At 55.9% G+C, this 20,006-nt stretch overlaps 1 protein-coding gene across 4 annotated transcripts in view; it reads left to right on the plus strand.

Moving 5' to 3' along the window:
- PPL (periplakin) overlaps positions 1-20,006 on the plus strand; it is a 49,727-nt gene that overhangs the window by 23,985 nt on the left and 5,736 nt on the right. For 3 of the 4 annotated variants that reach the window (XM_052660781.1, XM_052660796.1, XM_052660806.1), the window contains exons 3-19: positions 4,221-4,375; positions 5,038-5,158; positions 5,737-5,850; positions 5,948-5,989; positions 7,218-7,379; positions 7,477-7,584; positions 9,293-9,388; positions 10,651-10,773; positions 10,871-11,017; positions 11,637-11,788; positions 12,758-12,855; positions 13,019-13,179; positions 16,240-16,418; positions 16,512-16,650; positions 17,374-17,567; positions 18,887-19,037; positions 19,778-19,861. In XM_052660781.1, coding sequence (XP_052516741.1) covers positions 4,221-4,375; positions 5,038-5,158; positions 5,737-5,850; positions 5,948-5,989; positions 7,218-7,379; positions 7,477-7,584; positions 9,293-9,388; positions 10,651-10,773; positions 10,871-11,017; positions 11,637-11,788; positions 12,758-12,855; positions 13,019-13,179; positions 16,240-16,418; positions 16,512-16,650; positions 17,374-17,567; positions 18,887-19,037; positions 19,778-19,861 — 2,226 coding nt within the window. The remainder of the gene's footprint in view (positions 1-4,220; positions 4,376-5,037; positions 5,159-5,736; positions 5,851-5,947; positions 5,990-7,217; positions 7,380-7,476; positions 7,585-9,292; positions 9,389-10,650; positions 10,774-10,870; positions 11,018-11,636; positions 11,789-12,757; positions 12,856-13,018; positions 13,180-16,239; positions 16,419-16,511; positions 16,651-17,373; positions 17,568-18,886; positions 19,038-19,777; positions 19,862-20,006) is intronic. The other variant, XM_052660788.1, reaches the window with a different exon arrangement.

Here is a 20,006-nt window from a genome sequence, read left to right on the forward strand (position 1 = left end):
TTTAAACGGGCGTCTGTATTTCATCCACATTCCAGGCATGACTAAGAGGCAGTTCCTTGGGAGCTCAGGGGAGTTGAGGGTGGACAAGTCATGAGGCTGGCTGGCCCCACAGCTGGCCCCAGGCCCAGACGTGGCTGCCTCTCTGCTGACCACCCAGGTGTCCACTCCCCTGAGGGACACGGGTGGGTGGGGGGAATGACACTCTTTGGGTGAGAAGTAGGGGGCGGGGGGAGCTTGGGAAGGGGGCAGATTGGACAAGAGGGTGCTCTGCTCCTCGCTAGGGTCTCCCTCCCCCAGGACCTCCCTTCCCCTCTCCCTGCCTCCACCCCCGATCTTTCTTTCTGGCCTCAGCTGGCCCTGCCAGCATCCCTCCCTCTGGCCGTGCCCTGGCCCTGGTACCCAGTCCCTCTGGCAATTTCTTTTTCCTCCCCACTCTCGTGAGTGCCACGGTGGCCTGTGTGCTTTCCTAAATGAAAACAGCTTTTTGGGGTGTGTCCTTTTTTCCTCCTAATAAAAGTAATATGTGTTCGCTACAAACATTTTGGGGCCGATAAACAAGTATAAAGAAGCAAATTAAGATGGTCCCACCGGCAGAGAGGAAGACCGTGCCCTCACATCCGGTGTCTCTCTGGCCTTTTCTGGCCTGTGAGAGTATGAGGGAACAGACCCCAGCGCTCGCCTCATGGTATCTGCTTAGGGTCATGACTCAAAGTAGCAAGGATGTGTTTGGAAGGTAATTTTGCATGTTTTCTTAGTTTTAATTCAAATGAACAAACTTAAACCAGATTTTGAAGACAGCATGGGCTAATCTTTTTGTCTTTTCCTTCTTTCAGAAGAAAACATCATTATTAATTTTATTTAATGTTTTATAAATAATAATTTAAAACTATTTATAAATATATATATCTTCATTTATAAGTTAAAATTAATTTTATTAAAAGAGAACCCAAAAGTTCTCTTTAATTTTCCAATTTTTTAAAATGGAAGTGAGGTTCACATAGATAAAGTGAAGCATTCAAAGTATAGAATTTCATGGCATTTCATACGTTTATGATGTGCGATGACCACATCTTTCTGGTCCCAAGTTGCTTTCATCCTCCCAAAGGGAACTCCTAAGCCCATCTGCCCAGCAACCGCTACTCTGCCTTCTGTCTCTTTGAATATACATATTCTGGATATTTCATAGAAACAGAATCACACAGTGTGTGGGCCTGTGTGCTGCTGTGCTTTCCCTGGTGGCTCAGATGGTAAAGAATCTGCCCACAATGCAGGAAACCCCGGTTCAATCCCTGGGTCTGGAAGATCCCCTGGAGAAGGGAATGCCAGCCCTGTCTAGTATTCCTGAGGTTTCCCTGGTGGCTCACATGGTAAAGAATCTGCCTGCAATGCGGGAAACCCTGGTTTGACCCCTGGACTGGGAAGATCCCCTGGAGAAGGATATGGCAACCCACTCCAGGATTCTTTTTGTACCTATCCCAATTTTTAAATGCCAGAAAAGCCGGAAGGTTTGGAGAACACCTGTAACCTCACCACACAGATCCTACCAGTAACCATCTCCTGGATTTGCTTTATTGATTATCTGTCCGTCAGCGTGGGCAAAATTTACAGGATATGTTGGTCCCTATGACTTTTTTTGTGTACTTAAAAAAACTTGTCTGTGGTAAGTGTCCAAATTTTAAGATTTCACGCTTGTGAGTTTTCGCGTCAGTTGGTACCCGTGGAAACTTTACTCAGGTCAAGTCAAAGGACGTTTCCTGAAAAGTCCTGGGGGACCTTCGCAATTAATGTCACCTCCCACCCCTGAGGTAACCACAGCACTGACCTGTCCTCATTGATCAGTCTTGCCCAACTGTGGACTCTTGAACTCCCGCGTGGCATCTTTTGGCTGGATATTCTCTCTCATTTTGGCTGGACACGTTTTGCATTCCCACGGAGTCCCTGCACCTGTGGGAATTAGGAGATGATTAATTTACTTCCTCCTTTTGCAAAATTAATCTTTGACATGGTAATTGCCCAGCAGAGCTTCAGATCAACTGGTGATGATGGAACTGATAAAATTCCACCCAAGCCAAGAACCATGATGCTGTAACTTTTTAACCAGCCAGACCTACCTGCAGTGGGGCAATGGTCCAGCAACTTTGGCCTTCTGCCATATGGGTCTCACCCCCAAAGCCCCTTAGGGAGCTGCCCCCACCCCTCGCTGCCCAGCCCTCCCAGAGTTGGCCCAGGAAAGACCTGGAATGTGGGCTGGATACCATCTCTTCCTCCAAGAGGGAGCTGAGTCATGTTGCACTATACCAGGCACCATACCACCTCCGTTCACTTCTTTTTCCTTTTGCCGTTCCTCCCTTTTGTGCTTTTTCTTTTTTTTAACAGCTTTATTGAGGCGGGTTTTACAGATCAGAAAATGCACCCCCTTCGAGCACACAGTGCAGTGATTTTTTTAGTAACGTCACCGAGGGGTGCAGCCATTTCCACAGGTCAGTTTCCAAACCTGTAATCCCTTTGTAAGCTCCCTTAGGTCCATTGACTGAGGATTCCTGCTCCCATCTGGCCTCTTTTATGGATCCGCCGACTTGGGGCAGTCCCAAGGGGCGTGGCCTTCAGTGCCTGGCTCCTCTCACTTGCTGGTTTTGAGCTCGTCCCCATCTGTACTCCCATCTTCTGGCGGCTGAGGGACAATTCCCTGGTCCCTTGGCTGCCTCTGCTGAAATGTGGGTTTCTCTTACTGCCATTGCAGAGATGGGGACACTGACCCCCAGCTGGGGGTAGCAAACAGGCCTACGAGGTCCCTTATGTGACCCCCCGCCCCGCCTGTGCTCAGTCCAGTCTCTGACTCGTCCCCCCTCCACTCCGCCGCAACAGGCCTGGCTCAGAGCCTATCTCGCTCCATGAAAGTCCACTAAGTGGATTAACAGGCTGTGTTTAACCTGCTGTTCCCACTGCCAGTTCATCATTCTTCCCTGAATTATCAGAGACCCTGGACTCATCAACCCTGAATATTCGTGGAAGGGTTGATGCTGAAGCTCCAATCCTTTGGCCATCTGATGAAAAGAGCCAGCTCTTTGGAAAAGACCCTGATGCTGGGAAAGATTGAGGGCAAAAGGAGAAGGGGGTGGCTGAGGATGAGATGGTTAGATAACATCACTGACTCAATGGACATGAGCAGACTCCAGAAGATAGTCAAGGACGGGGAAGCCTGGCATGCTGCAGTCCATGGGATTGCAAAGAGTCAGACATGACTTAGCGGCTGAACAGCAACAACTGGACTCATCATTGACTGAGCAATTGTACCTTCCAGACGTCCACCCACTCTGTTTATTCTCGCCATTTCACTGGCAACACCCCAGTACAGGCCACCCTCAGCTCTCTCCTGGGCCTTGTCATAACACCTGACCATGCCCCTAGCTTGGACCCTCTCCCCCTGAGGAGCCCCTGGAGGAGTCGCCTTTAAGGATGGGTGGCACCATGACCTGTCCCACCCCCAGCTTCTTCCCCTGACCGTCCTTCCAGCCATCATTTCCTGCCACAGGACCTGCACACAGGCCACTCCCTCTGCCTCCAGCTCTCTTCCCCCTCTTCCTTCATTCTTAGCCTGCGTCACTGCCTCAGGGGGCCTCCTTGAATCCCAGAGCCCGAGCTCAACAGGTCCCCACGTTCCACCCCTGCTATGCTTCCTTGGTAAACTCCGACCTGTGCAAACTTTGTCATCTTTGTTCCCTGACCAGGGAGCGAACCCATCTCCCCCTGCAGTGGAAATGTGGGGTCCTAACCACTGGACTGCTAGGGGGTTCCTGAGGTTTATTTGTTGACAGGCCTTTCTGGGGGTCTCCCTCCTCCCTTGTTGGCACAGTGGTAAAGAATCCACCTGCCAGTGCAAGAGATGCAAGAGCCGCAGGTTCTATGCCTGGGTCAGGAAGATCCCCTGGAGGAGGAAGTGGCAACCCACTCCAGTGTTCTGGCCTGGAAAATCTCACAGACAGAGGAGCCTGGCGGGCTACAGTCCATGGGGCTGCAGAGAGTCAGACACGGCTGAGCGCACACACACGCTGCCCTCCTTCCTGGGCTGGATGGGCCATGCCTCCCTGTGCACAGCCGTATCCTGAGCCTGCTCCCTCAGAGCAGGGGCTGGGCAGGGCCAGGGGAGCCCCCCGATCCTGGCTGTGCCCCCTGAGTCCCTGCTCTCTGTCTTCCCCACCCCTTTCTCGTGCCTCTCGCAGGACCTGGCCCGGCTGCAGGAGGGCCGGCAGCCCGAGCACCGGGATGTGGCCCTGCAGAAGGTGTCGGACTCGGAGAAGCTGCTCTACATGCTGGAGGCGGACGCGGCCATCGCCAAGCACATGAAGCACCCCCAGGGGGACATGATCGCCGAGGAGTAGGTCCCCTCCGCTTCCGGTCCTGAGGGAGCCGCTCGGGGTCAGGGCAGGGGGGCTGTAGCTGCTCAGTGTGCAGGGACCCAAGTCGGGGTTTGTGGAGGGCTGATGGTGGGGCCAGCCCTAGCTGAACGCTTCATGTGATCCTTCCAACAACCCATTTCACAGCTAGGGAAATTGAGGCTTGGAGTACTCGGGTCCCCTGTCCTGGTCACAGTGTGACCACAGCCCCCGACCTCCAGGCTTGTGAGTGCACTGTCCCCTGCCTGATGCCCAGCTGGCTTTCTGAGCTCCTGGCTCTTGCCTCAGCTCAGACACGGACAGAGAACTGTTTCTGCCACAGCCCAGCCCTGGGGCCTGCCGGGTGGACAGTGGGCTCCAGGAGCAGCAGACTGGCCTGTTTGTTCTGAAAACCTCTATGGTTCCAGGCTCATAGCGGGCCCTGGGGAAACGTTGCTGGGGGAGGGCAGGATAAAAGAGAGTGGGCAGGAGCAGGCCAGGGAGTGACTGCCTGGACCCAAGGCCACCGTGACCCTGACCTTCCAGGCCACTGAGCAGAAAGCTGAGACTGGGGCCTGGGGTGGGAGCAGAAGCCCCCCAGCAGAAGCACTGCACCTGCCCCCCAGCCCCGCTAACCAGGGTGGTCTCTCCCCTCCCCGCTCAGCATCCGTCAGCTGAAGGAGCGTGTGACCAACCTCCGCGGGAAACACAAGCAAATCTACAGCCTGGTGGCGAAAGAGGTGGACCCGCAGGTCAACTGGGAGGCACTGGTAGAGGAAAAGCTGGTACGGCCCGGGCTTCGGCTGGGGTGAGGCCATGTAAGGCCAGGAGCCCCCCCCTCCACTGCATGGGCACTGGAGCCCTGCTGTTCCCGGTTATTTCCTGATGTCTGTGTTGATGAGACGAGCAAGGCTCAGAGAGAGGTGCAGTGCCTAGCCCAGGGTCAGCAGATGTGGTGGAGGTTGGGAGCCTCCCAGGATCATTGGGGTCCTGGTCAGCTGGGGGCAGCAGCCAGATTTCTGGCCGGCCGCTGGTCTTCCTGTGCCCTCGCCAGCCCATCTCCACCCCAGAGAAGCCCGGCCACTGGTGTGATCCTGAGCAAGTGACTCCCCAAGCCAAGCCTGTTTTCACATCTGTGAAATGGAAGCACTAACCGTGAGGGCCTCTGAGGTTGTAGCGAGATTAAATGAGATCAGGGGTGACAACCTCTTCCCTTATCCCTCCGGGGCCACTTAACTGCCTCCTCAGCTGGTGCTGTGAGGAGGAGAGCTAAGGTTCCCCGGGCATGGGTACCGAGTGGCCTGTGAGTCCTGGGCCCCCTGGCCCATGCCCGTGTGTGTCGTGCCCCCGCCTCCCTGGCCAGGACAAGCTGAGCAGCCAGAGCTTCGGGACGGAACTGCCGCTGGTGGACCACCAGGTGGAGCAACACAACATCTTTCACAATGAGGTCAAGGCCATCGGGCCCCACCTGGCCAAGGTGTGTGCCTGGGGGGAGGGGTAGAAGGGACCCTGGGGAGGAGGGGGCTCCTGCCTGCACCCCCCACCCTAACCCGTGTCCTCGGCCTTATCCTCAGGAGCAGAACGGTGAACTCCAGGCCAAGTACCAGAAACTGCTGGTGAGACGCCCCCAGGACCGGGATGGGAGGGGAAGGGAAGCCAGGCTGTGGGCAAAGAAGTGTGTGCGGTTAACACTTCAAGCAGGATGTAGGGGGATGAAGTGGGGAGAAGCAGTATCCCGAGCCCCTACCCGAGAGGCACCCCTGATTGCCCTTTGCTCATAGAAAACCCCAAGAGACCCTATGGATACAGTTTATCCTACTGTTCGCTTCTTAATTCTTTCTTGAGCACCCACTGTGTGCCAAGTACAGTGCGAGGTGCTTAAAAGCAAAAGTTCTCTATTTCTCTTTTCAAAACCTTCTTCTTTGTAACTGCGCATGATGCATAAATGCTTTCTTGTTGTGGATGTTACAGACACCTCAGACATGAGAATGCAGGGACGGTGACAGGGTAGCCCATGGCAGGAGGCTCTGGAGCTGGGCCGCCTCCACCCCTTTAGGTGGGGAGACCTCGAGCATGAGCTGCTGAGCCTCAGGGAACCTCAGTCTCCTCATCTGTAAAATGGAGTCACTTCCACTCCTTGGCTTACAGGAAGCCTTCAGGGTTGCCTGAGATGATGTTGGAGAAGTCCTTTGCGCAGTCATGGGACATGGTCGGCTCCCCCGTACGTGTTCACTGCTGATCTCATTTGCAGAGTGGAATGCAGACACCCCCTCCCCTCTGCCCTGTGGTAGTTGGCACCATGACATGTTAAAGACAAAAGCAGAAGCATAGCTGCTAACGTTTATGGAGCACCAACTGTATGCCAGGCTTGGTGCCCTATGAGATCTGTGCTATTATTCCCATTTTGCAGATGAGTAAACCGAGGCTCCACAAGCATGTCTGTTCTGTGAGGGTTTTGTCTGTTTCGCTCACTGCTATATCGCAGGGCCTGGAGCCATGCCCAGCACTTGCATACATGCCAAGTTTCTTCAGTCGTGTCTGATTCTTTGTGACCCTATGGGCTGTAGCCTGCCAGGTTCCCTGTCCATGGGATTCTCCAGGCAAGAACACTGGAGTGGGTTGCCATGCCCTCCTCCAGGGGATCTTCCCAACCCAGGGATGGAACCCGAGTCTCTTATCTCCTGCGTTAGCCCAGCACTTAGTAGATGCACAATAAACGTTTGCTGAACGAATGAAGGGGTTTGGGAGGGTCAGATGACTTATCCAAGGGAGCCCAGCGGGGCAGGAGGTGTGGAGGGAGTCCCTTGCCGGCAAGGCTGCAGCCCTGTCCTTGCCTGCCTGCAGGCGGCATCACAGGCGCGGCAGCGGCACCTGAGCTCGCTGCAGGACTACATGCAGCGCTGCACCAACGAGCTGTACTGGCTGGACCAGCAGGCCCAGGGCCGCATACAGTATGACTGGAGTGACTGCAACCTCAACTACCCCAGCCGCCGGCGCCAGTACGAGGTGGGTGCTGGGCTCTGGGGGTGCGGGGCGGGAGGCCCCGGAAGGAGCTTGGGGCTGCCCGCCTGGGCACTGAGCCCCTCCACTGCCCTCACTGCAGAATTTCATCCACCGGAACCTGGAGGCCAAAGAGGAGAGAATTAACAAGCTGCACAGCGAGGGTGACCGGCTGCTCGCCGCCGAGCACCCCGGGAGAAACTCCATTGAGGTGCGTGAGCCCCAGGAAGGAACACTTGCTTCAGGCTGGCCTCCAGGTGACCTCTGGTCTGGGCTCCCTGCACTCAGGCAGGCCCCAGGGTCCTATGTCCAGTGTCTGTCTATCTCTCCACTTTGCCGTCTCCTTTCCTCTGTCTGGCAACCCACTCCAGGACTCTTGCCTGGAGAATCCCATGGATGGAGGAGCCTGGTAGGCTACAGTCCATGGGGTCACGAAGAGTCAGACACGACTGAACAACTTCACTTTCACTCTCACTTTTCCTCTGTCTGGCCCTGCCTCCTCTCTCGATGCCCTAGCCCTCGGTCCCTAGACCTCTGAAGGCCATGTGGTGTCTGCATTAGTTTCCTATTGTTGTTGTAACAAATGACCACCAACTTGGAGGCTTTAAACAATGGAAGGTTATTCTCTCATAGTTCTGGAGGCCAGAAATTCAGAATCAAGGTGTTGGCAGGCTTGTTTCCTCTGAGGGCTCGAGGGGAGAATCCTTCCTTGTCTCTTTCCTTGACTCTGGTGACTGCTGGCAATTCTTGGCTTTCCTGCAGTTCAGTTCAGTTCAGTCACTCAGTCATGTCCGACCCCGTGAATCGCAGCACGCCAGGCCTCCCTGTCCATCACCAACTCCTGGAGTTCACTCAAACTCAGGTCCATCGAGTCGGTGATGCCATCCAGCCATCTCATCCTCGGTCGTCCCCTTCTCCTCCTGCCCTCAATCCCTCCCAGCATCAGAGTCTCTTCCAATGAGTCAACTCTTCGCATGAGGTGGCCAAAGTACTGGAGTTTCAGCTTTAGCATCATTCCTTCCAAAGAACACCCAGGGCTGATCTTCAGAATGGACTGGTTGGATCTCCTTGCAGTCCAAGGGACTCTCAAGAGTCTTCTCCAACACCACAGTTCAAAAGCATCAATTCTTCGGGTCTCAGCTTTCTTCACAGTCCAACTCTCACATCCATACATGACCACAGGAAAAACCATAGCCTTGACTAGACAGACACCTCCTATATCCACCTCTGTGTCTTTACATGGCCTTCTTACCTGTGTCCTCTCCTCTTCTTATAAGGACACCCTGAATCTAGGATTTCATCTTGATATTCTTAACTGATTATATCCGCAAAAATCCTATTCCAAATAAAGCCACATTTTGAGTTCTGGTGGACATGAAGCTGGGGAGTACCTTGTAAGATTTTTTTTTTAAAGCACCACTTTGGGCAGACATAGCCCCTACTTGTCCCTTGTGCAGTGCACAACCTGTGCGCCCAAACATGGCAGCCCTGCTTGACTCCTCAATACCTTCTCCTCTCTCCTCCTCCCACTCCTGGCAGGAACTGGCTGGGAGTCACATCCATGCAGAAGCCAGATGCCCCTCTCCTCTACCCTTTTCTGGTCTGGAATCCTGCCATCCCTCCCCTGGTGTCCCAGATACCTGCGTGTGTGTGTGCTAAATCGCTTCGGTCATGTCCATTTCTGTTTGCTGCCCTGTGGACTGTAGCCCGCCAGGCTCCTCTGTCCGTGGGATTCTCCAGGCAAGAATACTGGAATGGATTTCCTTGCTCTCCTCAAGGGGATCTTCCCGACCCAGGGATCGAACCCGCCTCTCTTACATCTGCTGCGATGGCAGGCAGGTTCTCTATCGCCAGCGCCACCTGGGAAGCCCTGTCCCAGATGCCTGGCCAGCAGCAGTGTGCCCCCTTTCTCCTGGCAGGCTCACATGGAGGCCGTCCATGCAGATTGGAAGGGATACCTGAACCTGCTCATCTGCGAGGAGAGCCACCTGAAGTACATGGAGGACTACCACCAGGTGCCTGCCACCCGGGCCCCATGGGGGGGCACCCAGCGCCCACTTGGCTCCCTTGTGGGCTCCGCACCGCTTCCTCGGGAGCCTTTCAGAGCTGCCTTCCCACGCCGCCCAGTGTCTGTGGTTCTCATGGTGGACACACATGTGCCCTAAGATTGCCGGGCCCTTGTCTGCCTTCCCAGGGGGCTGGGACTGGGGAGTCTTAACTCACTAAGAGAGCACAGGTGCAGGAATAGGTGTGTGGGGTTTCATTTTGGTATGTATATTATATGAAGTTTGCCAGTTTGGGCATTTTTAAGTGGACAACCCAGTGCAGTGATTATATTCACAGTGTTGTGCAGCCATTGCCACTGTCTTTCCAAAACGTGTTCACCACCCCAAGTAGAACTTCTGTACCTAATAAACAGTCACCTCCCCCATTCCAACCCCTGATGACCACCCCTCTACTTTCTGGCTCTTTGGATTTGCCTATTTTAGATATTGCATAGAAGTGGACTCACATGATCTGTGGCCTTTTGTGTTTGGCTCTTTCACTGAACATGTTTTCAAGGTTCATCATGAACTGGAACTTCATTCCTTTTCACAACTGAATAATATTCCATCGATTCCATTGTATGCTTAGACCACGTGTGTGTTCTCCATGCACAGTGTTGATGGATACTGCTGTATTTCCACTGGAACGTGTTTTTAATAAGACAGCTGCACGTGATTCTTCTGAGCAGGCAGTTTGGGGACATTTGAACTCAGACAACGCTAACATAACTAACTTGGTGTCGTAGTATCTCAGTCCTGCCGGGCTGTGGACTTCCCAGCGATCCCAAAATCATGTTCACAGCTGCAGCCCAGGGGACAGCTGTCAGTGAATGATTCCAGAGCTGATAGGCTGAAAAACGGGCAAGAGAGTTTCCCAGAACCAAGTGGGGAGGCTTGTCTTCCATGTACTGAGACTTAGAATAAGTCAGGGTATTCCCAGCAAAGACAGAAGTGGAATAGAAGAGAACCCTAAGGTTTCTGGTGTGTGGACATGAAAACAGTGTGTCGTAGAGGTGGCGTTGCATGGATTGGTGAGAAGGGACCTGGTTTCTCCCTGTGAAGCCCCCCAGGAAGGTGGGCTGGGGAGGGTTGGGGGCATCCCCAAGCCTGTGGATTCAGGGTAAGTGGGAGGCCCAGCCCCACCTGGGAGTGGGCTTCAAGTCACAGCCAGGATGAGCCCCAGGCATCCTGGTGGATTCCCGTCCATGATGGGACCCTCTGGTCTCCTCTAGTTCCACAAAGACATGAAGGATGCCCAGGAGCTGCTTCGCAAGGTGGACTCGGACCTGAACCAGAAATACAGCCCCGACTTCAAGGACCAATACCAGATTGAGCTGCTACTGCAGGAGCTGGACGTGAGTGACGCCCGCCGAGTAGGCCCTTCCCTGGCTCCCTGCCTGCTGCCTGGGGAGGGCTGCATGGTCTCACCCGGGCACTCCCCTCCACATCCAGGACCAGGAGAAGGCTCTGGACAAGTACGAGCATGTGGTGCGGGGGCTGCAGAAGCGAGGGCAGCAGGTGGTGCCCCTCAAGTACCGCCGGGAGACGCCCCTCAAGCCCATCCCCGTGGAGGCGCTCTGTGACTTTGAGGGTGACCAGGTGAGCCCCTGCCCAGGTGTTCCAGGTGCCCCAGGCAGACTGGGCCCGGATCGGCCTCTTCTCAGGTCACTGAAAGGCCTAAGGGGTGACAGGGCTGGAGGCAGGACCTCACACATTTTCAGGAGCCTGTGTTTATCTCCGTCATTGGGGTCACTCTCTGCCAGCACTCTCCACCCCCCACCCACCCCCACCCCTGCCACATGGTCCCACCTGGCCTTCTGTCCCACCAGTTTAGAAGCACCAGTTATTCCAGCAGATGTCTCAGGGAAGGTTCTCATTGGCCCACTCTTAAGTCATGTGTTCAGCCTGAACCAATCACTGTGGCTGTGAGTGCCATTCTCTCATTGGCCAGACCTAAGTCACACGTTCACCCTGAGCAGTCAGAGGATGAAGGGAGGAGACTACCTGGGCTGGCACTGCATGGGGTGGGGTTTCCCAGAGGGAAGTCCAGGTAGGTTTTAGGCTAGCATAGCCTCTCGTCTTCATGATGAAACCTCTTGAGGAGTTTCTGAGAGACAGGCTAAGACTCCCCAGGTCCCAGAGTTAGGCAGGGACTGGTTCCCGACCACCAGCTGTGACAGGTCTCTCCATGTGTCCTGACTGGCCTGTCCCCCACCAGGGCCTGATCTCTCGGGGCTACAGCTACACCCTGCAGAGGAACAACGGGGAGAGCTGGGACCTCACGGACAGCGCAGGGAATGAGCTGACTGCCCCGGCCGTCTGCTTCATGATCCCTCCCACCGACCCCGAGGCCCTGGCTCTGGCTGACAGGTATGGGGTAAAGGAGGAGGAGCTGGTGTGGTGTGTGGCCGCACCTCCCTGGGCTCTCAGGCCCCATTCACAGCCCTGGGCACCACAGCTGAGCCTCAGGGTGCCACTTGTGTCCCACACGTGCACCCCCTTTGGAGGCTCAGGTGGAACAGCAGCAGATCCCGTTGGCCTGGCCAACTTGTGTGTGAGCGTCCGGCTCTGGGTATGTTGCAGAGAGGGGCCTCTCTGCAGGTGCCCCGGGGCCTTGGCACGCATAACTCCCTCTCCCTGCACGCCAACCCATCGCCCTGTTGACTCAGACCTCTTGGCTTGAATACCCCAGCCCGGGGGCCACCTCTTCTGTGAAGCCGTCCCTGATTGCCCCCTCCCCTCATCTTCCACTCTGGCTCCAGGACGAAAGGCTGCTGCCTCTTGGCTCCCAAGCACCTTCTCCCACCTCGTGTGCTGCTCTCATGAGGCTGCTCTGTGTCTATGTGTCCATCCCACTGGGCAGAGGTTCCTTGAGATTTGGTATACTTTCAGGGTATACCAGGTCTTGTTCCATACCTGGTGCAAAGCAGGCACCAAAGAACTCTGTGTTGAATGAGTGATTCAGGAACTCCTTCATTTATTCGTTCAGCAGATATGTATTGAGCATCTGCTATGTACTGCTCCCTTGGAGGAAGCATCGTGGCGGGGAAAAGTTATGAGCAAACAAGACCACTGTAGGTCGCAAGACTTGCTATGAAGGAAAAAGAGACAGAGGAAGAAAGGAGAGGCGGAAGGGGCCCACTGAACCCGGGAGCAGACAGAAGCTCGTGTTTCAGCAGATCCTCTGTGTGCATGTGTTATGTTGACATTTCAAAGCATTTTGAGGAGCTGCCTGACTCCTCGGGGCTGTCTGTTGAGCCAGAACCCAGGGTCCCGCTTCTGTGGGTGGTGGGGGTATGGACCACCTCGGGGTCCCCAGCCCATTTTTTGTTGTCACAGCCTGGGCAGCCAGTACCAGAGCCTGCGGCAGAAGGCAGCTGGGAGCAGAAAGGTGCTCCAGCAGCGGCATGAGGTGCTGAAGGTGGAGAGCTCTGGAGGTGGGTACCAGGGCCACTGCCCGCGGCTCTGGGGGGACCGGGAAGGGGCCCAAATCCAGGGTCTGTGTAGTAGATGGGACAGCAGGGTGGGGGGAACACGCTGAGCTGACCCCTAAACACCCACTAGGGCCCCCACGGCCCCCTGACTCTGACCTCCCTCCAGCAGATGCCTCGGATCTGCAGGGCCGCCAGCTACTGGCCAGCTTGGACAAGGTGGCCAGTGACCTGGACCGGCAGGAGAAGGCCATCACGGCCATCCTGCGGCCACCGCTGGAGCAGGGCCGGGCTGTGCAGGACAGCGCCGAGCGGGCCAAGGACCTCAAGGTACCCAGGGCTGGGGGCATGGGCTGGCCCCCTGGGCTTCCTGCGGGCCCTGCCCACAGTCTCATGTCCATGGGGGCTCTGGGTGCTCCATGGGGTCCGCTTGCCACGTGTAATGGGAAGCCATGAGTCACAGGGAGAGGCGCTGTTCTAGGCTGAGAACTGAAGAGGTGCCAGAGGTCTGGTGCCCCCCAGACATGTCTCCAGGAGAAAGGGCTCTTGATAGAGCTGATGACGGCAGGACCGCAGCCTGAGCAGGTCAGCACCCAGCTGGGAGAGAGGCGGGGTGCCCGGCGGCCCAGGGGCTCTGGGCCGACAGAGCCAGCCCCCTTGCCCTGATTGCAGACCTCAGTTTCTTCAGTAAAATGGGCTGGCTGCCCGCTCAGGGGGTCTCGGGAGGATGGAGCACAGGAACGCCGGCCACAGCTCACCTCCTTCACACACACACACACACACACACACACACACGCCCCTCCTACACACACACACACCCTCCTACACACACACACCCTCCTACACACACACACACACCCTCCTACACACACACACCCTCCTACACACACACACACACCCCCTCCTACACACACACAGACACACACACCCTCCTACACAGACACACACACCCTCCTACACAGACACACACACCCTCCTACACACCCCCTCCTACACACACACACACAGCCTCCTACACACACACACACCCCCTCCTACACACACACACCCTCCTACACACACACACACACACACCCTCCTACACACCCCCTCCTACACACACACACACACCCTCCTACACACACACACACTCCTACACACACACACACACCCTCCTACACACACACACCCTCCTACACACACACACACCCTCCTACACACACACACCCTCCTACACACACACACACCCTCCTACACACACCCTCCTACACACACACACCCTCCTACACACACACACACCCTCCTACACACACACACACCCTCCTACACACACCCTCCTACACACACACACCCTCCTACACACACACACACCCTCCTACACACACACACACCCTCCTACACACACACACACTCCTACACACACATACACCCTCCTACACACACACACCCCCTCCTACACACACACACACACACACACCCTCCTACACACACACACACACTCCTACACACACACACCCTCCTACACACACACACACACCCTCCTACACACACACGAACTCCTACACACACACGCACTCCTACACACACACACACACCCTCCTACACACACACACCCTCCTACACACACCCTCCTACACACACACACACCCTCCTACACACACACACACACACACCCTCCTACACACACACCCTCCTACACACACACACCCTCCTACACACACACACACCCTCCTACACACACACACACCCTCCTACACACACCCTCCTACACACACACACACCCTCCTACACACACACACACCCTCCTACACACACACACACCCTCCTACACACACCCTCCTACACACACACACACCCTCCTACACACACCCTCCTACACACACACACACCCTCCTACACACACACACACCCTCCTACACACACACACACCCTCCTACACACACCCTCCTACACACACACACACCCTCCTACACACACACACACCCTCCTACACACACCCTCCTACACACACACACACCCTCCTACACACACACACACCCTCCTACACACACCCTCCTACACACACACACACCCTCCTACACACACCCTCCTACACACACACACACCCTCCTACACACACCCTCCTACACACACACACACCCTCCTACACACACCCTCCTACACACACACACACCCTCCTACACACACCCTCCTACACACACACACCCTCCTACACACACACACACCCTCCTACACACACCCTCCTACACACACACACACCCTCCTACACACACCCTCCTACACACACACACACCCTCCTACACACACACACACCCTCCTACACACACCCTCCTACACACACACACACCCTCCTACACACACCCTCCTACACACACACACACCCTCCTACACACACACACACCCTCCTACACACACCCTCCTACACACACACACACCCTCCTACACACACCCTCCTACACACACACACACCCTCCTACACACACACACACCCTCCTACACACACACACACCCTCCTACACACACCCTCCTACACACACACACCCCCTCCTACACACACACACCCCCTCCTACACACACACACCCCCTCCTACACACACACACACCCTCCTACACACACCCTCCTACACACACACACACCCTCCTACACACACCCTCCTACACACACACACACACCCTCCTACACACACACACACCCTCCTACACACACACACACCCTCCTACACACCCCCTCCTACACACACACACCCCCTCCTACACACACACACCCCCTCCTACACACACACACCCCCTCCTACACACACACACACCCTCCTACACACACACACACCCTCCTACACACACCCTCCTACACACACACACACCCTCCTACACACACCCTCCTACACACACACACACACCCTCCTACACACACACACACCCTCCTACACACACACACACCCTCCTACACACACCCTCCTACACACACACAGAGTTTCTGGGGTCCTCGGCCCCCTCCGTCGTGGGTGCAACCTTCCCGGGCCCACAGAGGAGGCATGGGACTCACAGCGGTGCTGTGGCCCTTGACGGGGCTCGTGCCAGGGCTGGGAGGGGCTGAGCCAAGGCCTGGTACGGGGGTGGGGGCGTGGCTGCAAACTCCTCAGCCTCATGGAGTCGCACCCGTCTCGTCAGGGTTCCCCGTCAGTGGCACCATCCCCGTGGAGTAGTGGGAACCTGAAGTGCTTGGTGTTACCTGTTGGTTTTCATCAGTCCTGAGTCCCCATCCAGTGCATCAGAACCCCCGGGGATGTTCATTACAGACCCCGACTCCTAGGCCGGTGCCCCAGACCCCCAGGCAGCCCCCACCCCAGGGAGGGTGTCCTGGGGGAGAGGGGCCCCTGGCTGTGGCCAACATGAGGGCTCTGGTCCCCACAGAACATCACCAACGAGCTGCTACGGATCGAGCCCGAGAAGGCGCGCAGCACGGCCGAGGGCGAGGCATTCGTGCGGGCCCTCCCGGACAGCAGCAGCACCGCCCTGCTGAGGACGCGGGTGGAGGACACCCAGCGCAGATACGAGCGCCTGGTGCAGCTGCTGGAAGCCGCCCAGGAGAAGTGGGTGCAGGCGGGCAACAGTGAGGCCAGGCAGGGTGGTCAGGGGCCGGGCCACCCTCCACCCCGCAGCTAACTCCTGACTCGTGTCCTCAGAGTTGACATCGCCAACCGCCTGGAGAAGAGCCTGCAGCAGGGCCGGGAGATGCTGGCCACATATGAGACCCAGCTGGCCCAGGAGGACACAGTGCCCGAGAGTGGCCAGGCCCTAGACAGCAGGAGGCAGGAGCTGGCGGTGAGTGTGGGGACTCCAGGCCTTGGGATCCCCTCGCTGAGCTGCGAGTGGGCTCTAAGGGCTCCCATTCGCCCTCCACCTCTGGACAAGCAAGGGGCCCAAGGCCCAGGACAGCAGGTCTCTCCAGATTTGGAATCCCAGCCACATAAGGGGTTTGTGGGGCCTGCGGAAATCAGGTGCTGGTATCTGCAAATCAGGTATCAGCGTAGCCACCCCCTCTCCGTTTCTCTGAAGGAGCAGACCTGGCCACCTGTGCCCAGATGCCCGCCGGGCAGGTCAGCTGAGCAGAGGCAGCTCTGCCCCTCGCCCAGCACCTGCCATCTTCACGGTGCCACTGGGCTGTTCTAAGCCCGTCTGTGAGCCCGTGGGAGGCCCCTCATTCATGGACCACCTCACAGACCCCTTGCCTTTGGTGACAGCCTCACTGGGAATCCAGGAAGCAGGCTCGGAAGGCAGAGCCTCCGCCGGGGGCCCTTCAGTCCACATACAGTGTTACCGGCCTGCGCTGTGCACCTCAGGGTTTTAGAAGCTGTTTTTCCCAGGTGGTATTCATTGTCACGAGACAGAAATTGTAGAAGTGACCTCAGGTTTAAGGACCACTCAGAGGCAAAGCCCTGGTCCCTGACCGGGCCAGACCCACCACCCCCTCTAAGCAGGCCCCAAGCACGCTGGGCCCTGGAGCCCTTGGCCACGGCGCCCGCCACCTGCCTCTCCACCCCGCAGGCCATGGCCTCCGAGCTGCAGGCCCGGAAGGCCCTCCTCAGCGAGGTGCAGCGGAACCTGCAGGCCGCCAAGCAGTGCTCGGGGTCACTGGCCAGCCGCTTCCAGGAGCACTGCCCGGACCTGGAGCGCCAGGAAGCCGAGGTGCACAAGCTGTGCCAGCGCTTCGACGGCCTCTGCCAGCAGGCAGAGCTCAGGTCAGGGGCCACGGGGCGAGGCTGGGGGGTTGGGGAGGGTGGTCTCGGTGGCCTTGGCTTAGCTAGTCTGCCTGAGGCACCCAAGTAGGATTTCTGCGGACAGCGCTGAAGGCTGTTTATTTTCCAAATAATTGCTGCTTTTTGGAAAAAGCAATACACATACAAAATTTTAAAAACCCACAGGGGTTGTAATGACCAAACTGTTTCCCCCAAGATCACCCCTGCTATGAGTTTCTTGTGTGTCCTTCCAAAGCCACCCTGTACAAACCAGGGTTGGTAGAAAACATAGGAACACCCAGCGTGTCCTACTAGTTCCCCGTCGTGTATTTTCCTGGCCTGAACAGTCAGGATGTGCTCCTTCCTCCTCTTCTGTTTTCTGAAAGAGGGTCTGTGAAGACTGGGTAATACTTCCTTAAATGTGTGATAGAATTCACCCCGGAAGCCATCTGGGCCTGCAATTTTTTTTTTTTTTTTTTTTTTTGTAAGAAGGTTTTTAGCTACAAATGCAACCTCTTTTATTAGATATTGGACAATCTGGGTCATCTGATGCTTGAGCAGCTTCACAAGTTTGTGTCTTTCAAGGACACATTGTACACCTCGTCAAGCTGTTGAGTTTTGGGCATGAAATGGTTCATAATATTCTCTTATCCTTGAAGGGAATGTCCTTGCTTTCATTCCTGACATCGTATCTTTTTTTGTTGTATTTGTTTATTCTGTTTTCTCCCCCTGATGATTCTGTCTGGGGTTGATCACTTCACTGACTGTTTCAATGAAACAGCTTTGGCTGCAGTGATCTTTCCATTTTCCTGTTTCCTGATTCACTGAATTCTGCTCATCATTATTTCCTACTATAGCTACTTACATTTGGTTCAGTTGGCTTTTCTTTTTCTTCCTTATTAGAAGCTTAGACTGTTGATCTGAAAGTCTGCTTTTTTTTTCTCCCTAATCTAAGCATTTAAGTACATCTTGCTAAGTACTACTTTCGCTTTGTCCCACAAATGATGTTTTTATTTTCAGTGAGTTCAAAAGATTTCCACACCTCCCTTGTGATTTCTCCTTGGATCTGGGAGTGATTTAAGTCCTGGGATTCACAGTGGGCATCACCTCAGGTCCGCACACTCAGGCCTGCCTGCCTGCCTTTAATGGAGGCCATGCAGTATTCCCACCCAATACTCCACAATTTATCTAACTACTCCTCTTCCTGGTAAATGTTGCGCTGACTCCCAGTTCAGTTCCCTTTGGTAACCTCTAGAAAGGGATAGCAGGCAGCTCTCGGTGCGACCCAAGCGCCCAAAGGCCTGGCTGGCTTTGCCCCGCAGGGCCCAGAGCCTGCAGAGCGCCCGGGCTGAGCACGACGCCTTCTGCAGCGGCCGTGACCGCCTGCTTCAGTTCCTGTCCCACATCCCCAGCTACGAGCCCCAGGAGACGGACGGCCTTGGCCAAGTGGAGACCAAGCTGAACAACCAGAAGGTGAGCAGGCTGGGAGTCAGCAAACCCCTTTGTGGATGGGCGCCTGGTTGTGGTCCTGGCCTAGCAGGCTCCCAGCACCCGCGTCTCTGAGCTCGAGGATAAGGGCCCCCCTCACCGCTCCCTCCCCGGTCCCTTGCATGGGGCCTGGCCTGGAGCAGATCCGCCCCCGCCCCCCCCGCCCCCTCCGGCACAGGTCTGCTAAATAAGCGGATCACTGCAGGGTCACCAGGGAGCCCTCGTTGGGGGAAACCCCCCTCCACAGCCCAGAGCCCTGGCTCCCCAGAAGACAGCAGGGCCTTGGGGTGAAGGATGAGGAACGGAAAAGCCAACAGCCTGGGCTCAGATCCTGCTCCCACCCCCGGAGCCATGCACCCGCAGTCCAGGCACTGCACCGCTGGACCTCCTAAACTGGAAGTGAGGATGGTGCTCACCTCAAAGGATGTGTGTGGGGAGAGTCAGGGAGATAATCTCAGAAAGACACATGCTTAGCCTTAGCACCATGCCTGACACCTCCACGCACTCAGTAAACACTGCCTTCCTGGCAAGGTTCGTTAGTTTCTTGGCCCTTCTTCAGAGCCCTTAAGAACTGCCTTTTGGAACCAACAAACGTAAACAAGGAAGCTGTTCGTTATACTCTGTGCTACAGAAGAATTCCAGACTCTAAGGAATTCAGCTACTCTGTCTAGGTTTAGGATTTTCTTTTTCAAGCTTTTATTTTTAAAGTCTCTGTTGTTGTACAGAACCTGCTAGATGAAATAGCAAGAAGGGAAGAGGAAGTGCAGAAAGTCCACACGCACTCCCAGCAGTACCAGCAGGCTGTCAAGGTGAGTTGCGACACCCCGGCAGCAGGCCCTCTTCCCCACCATCCCCACCACCCACCCACTGGGGGTGTCCTCAGGCACGGCTGGCGGCCGAGCAAACCGGCACCACCTTTTGGGAAACAAGATGGTACCAGGCATCAAAAATCAG

This window comes from Budorcas taxicolor, chromosome 2 (genome assembly GCF_023091745.1).
Source record: "Budorcas taxicolor isolate Tak-1 chromosome 2, Takin1.1, whole genome shotgun sequence".
Lineage (NCBI taxonomy): Eukaryota > Metazoa > Chordata > Mammalia > Artiodactyla > Bovidae > Budorcas > Budorcas taxicolor.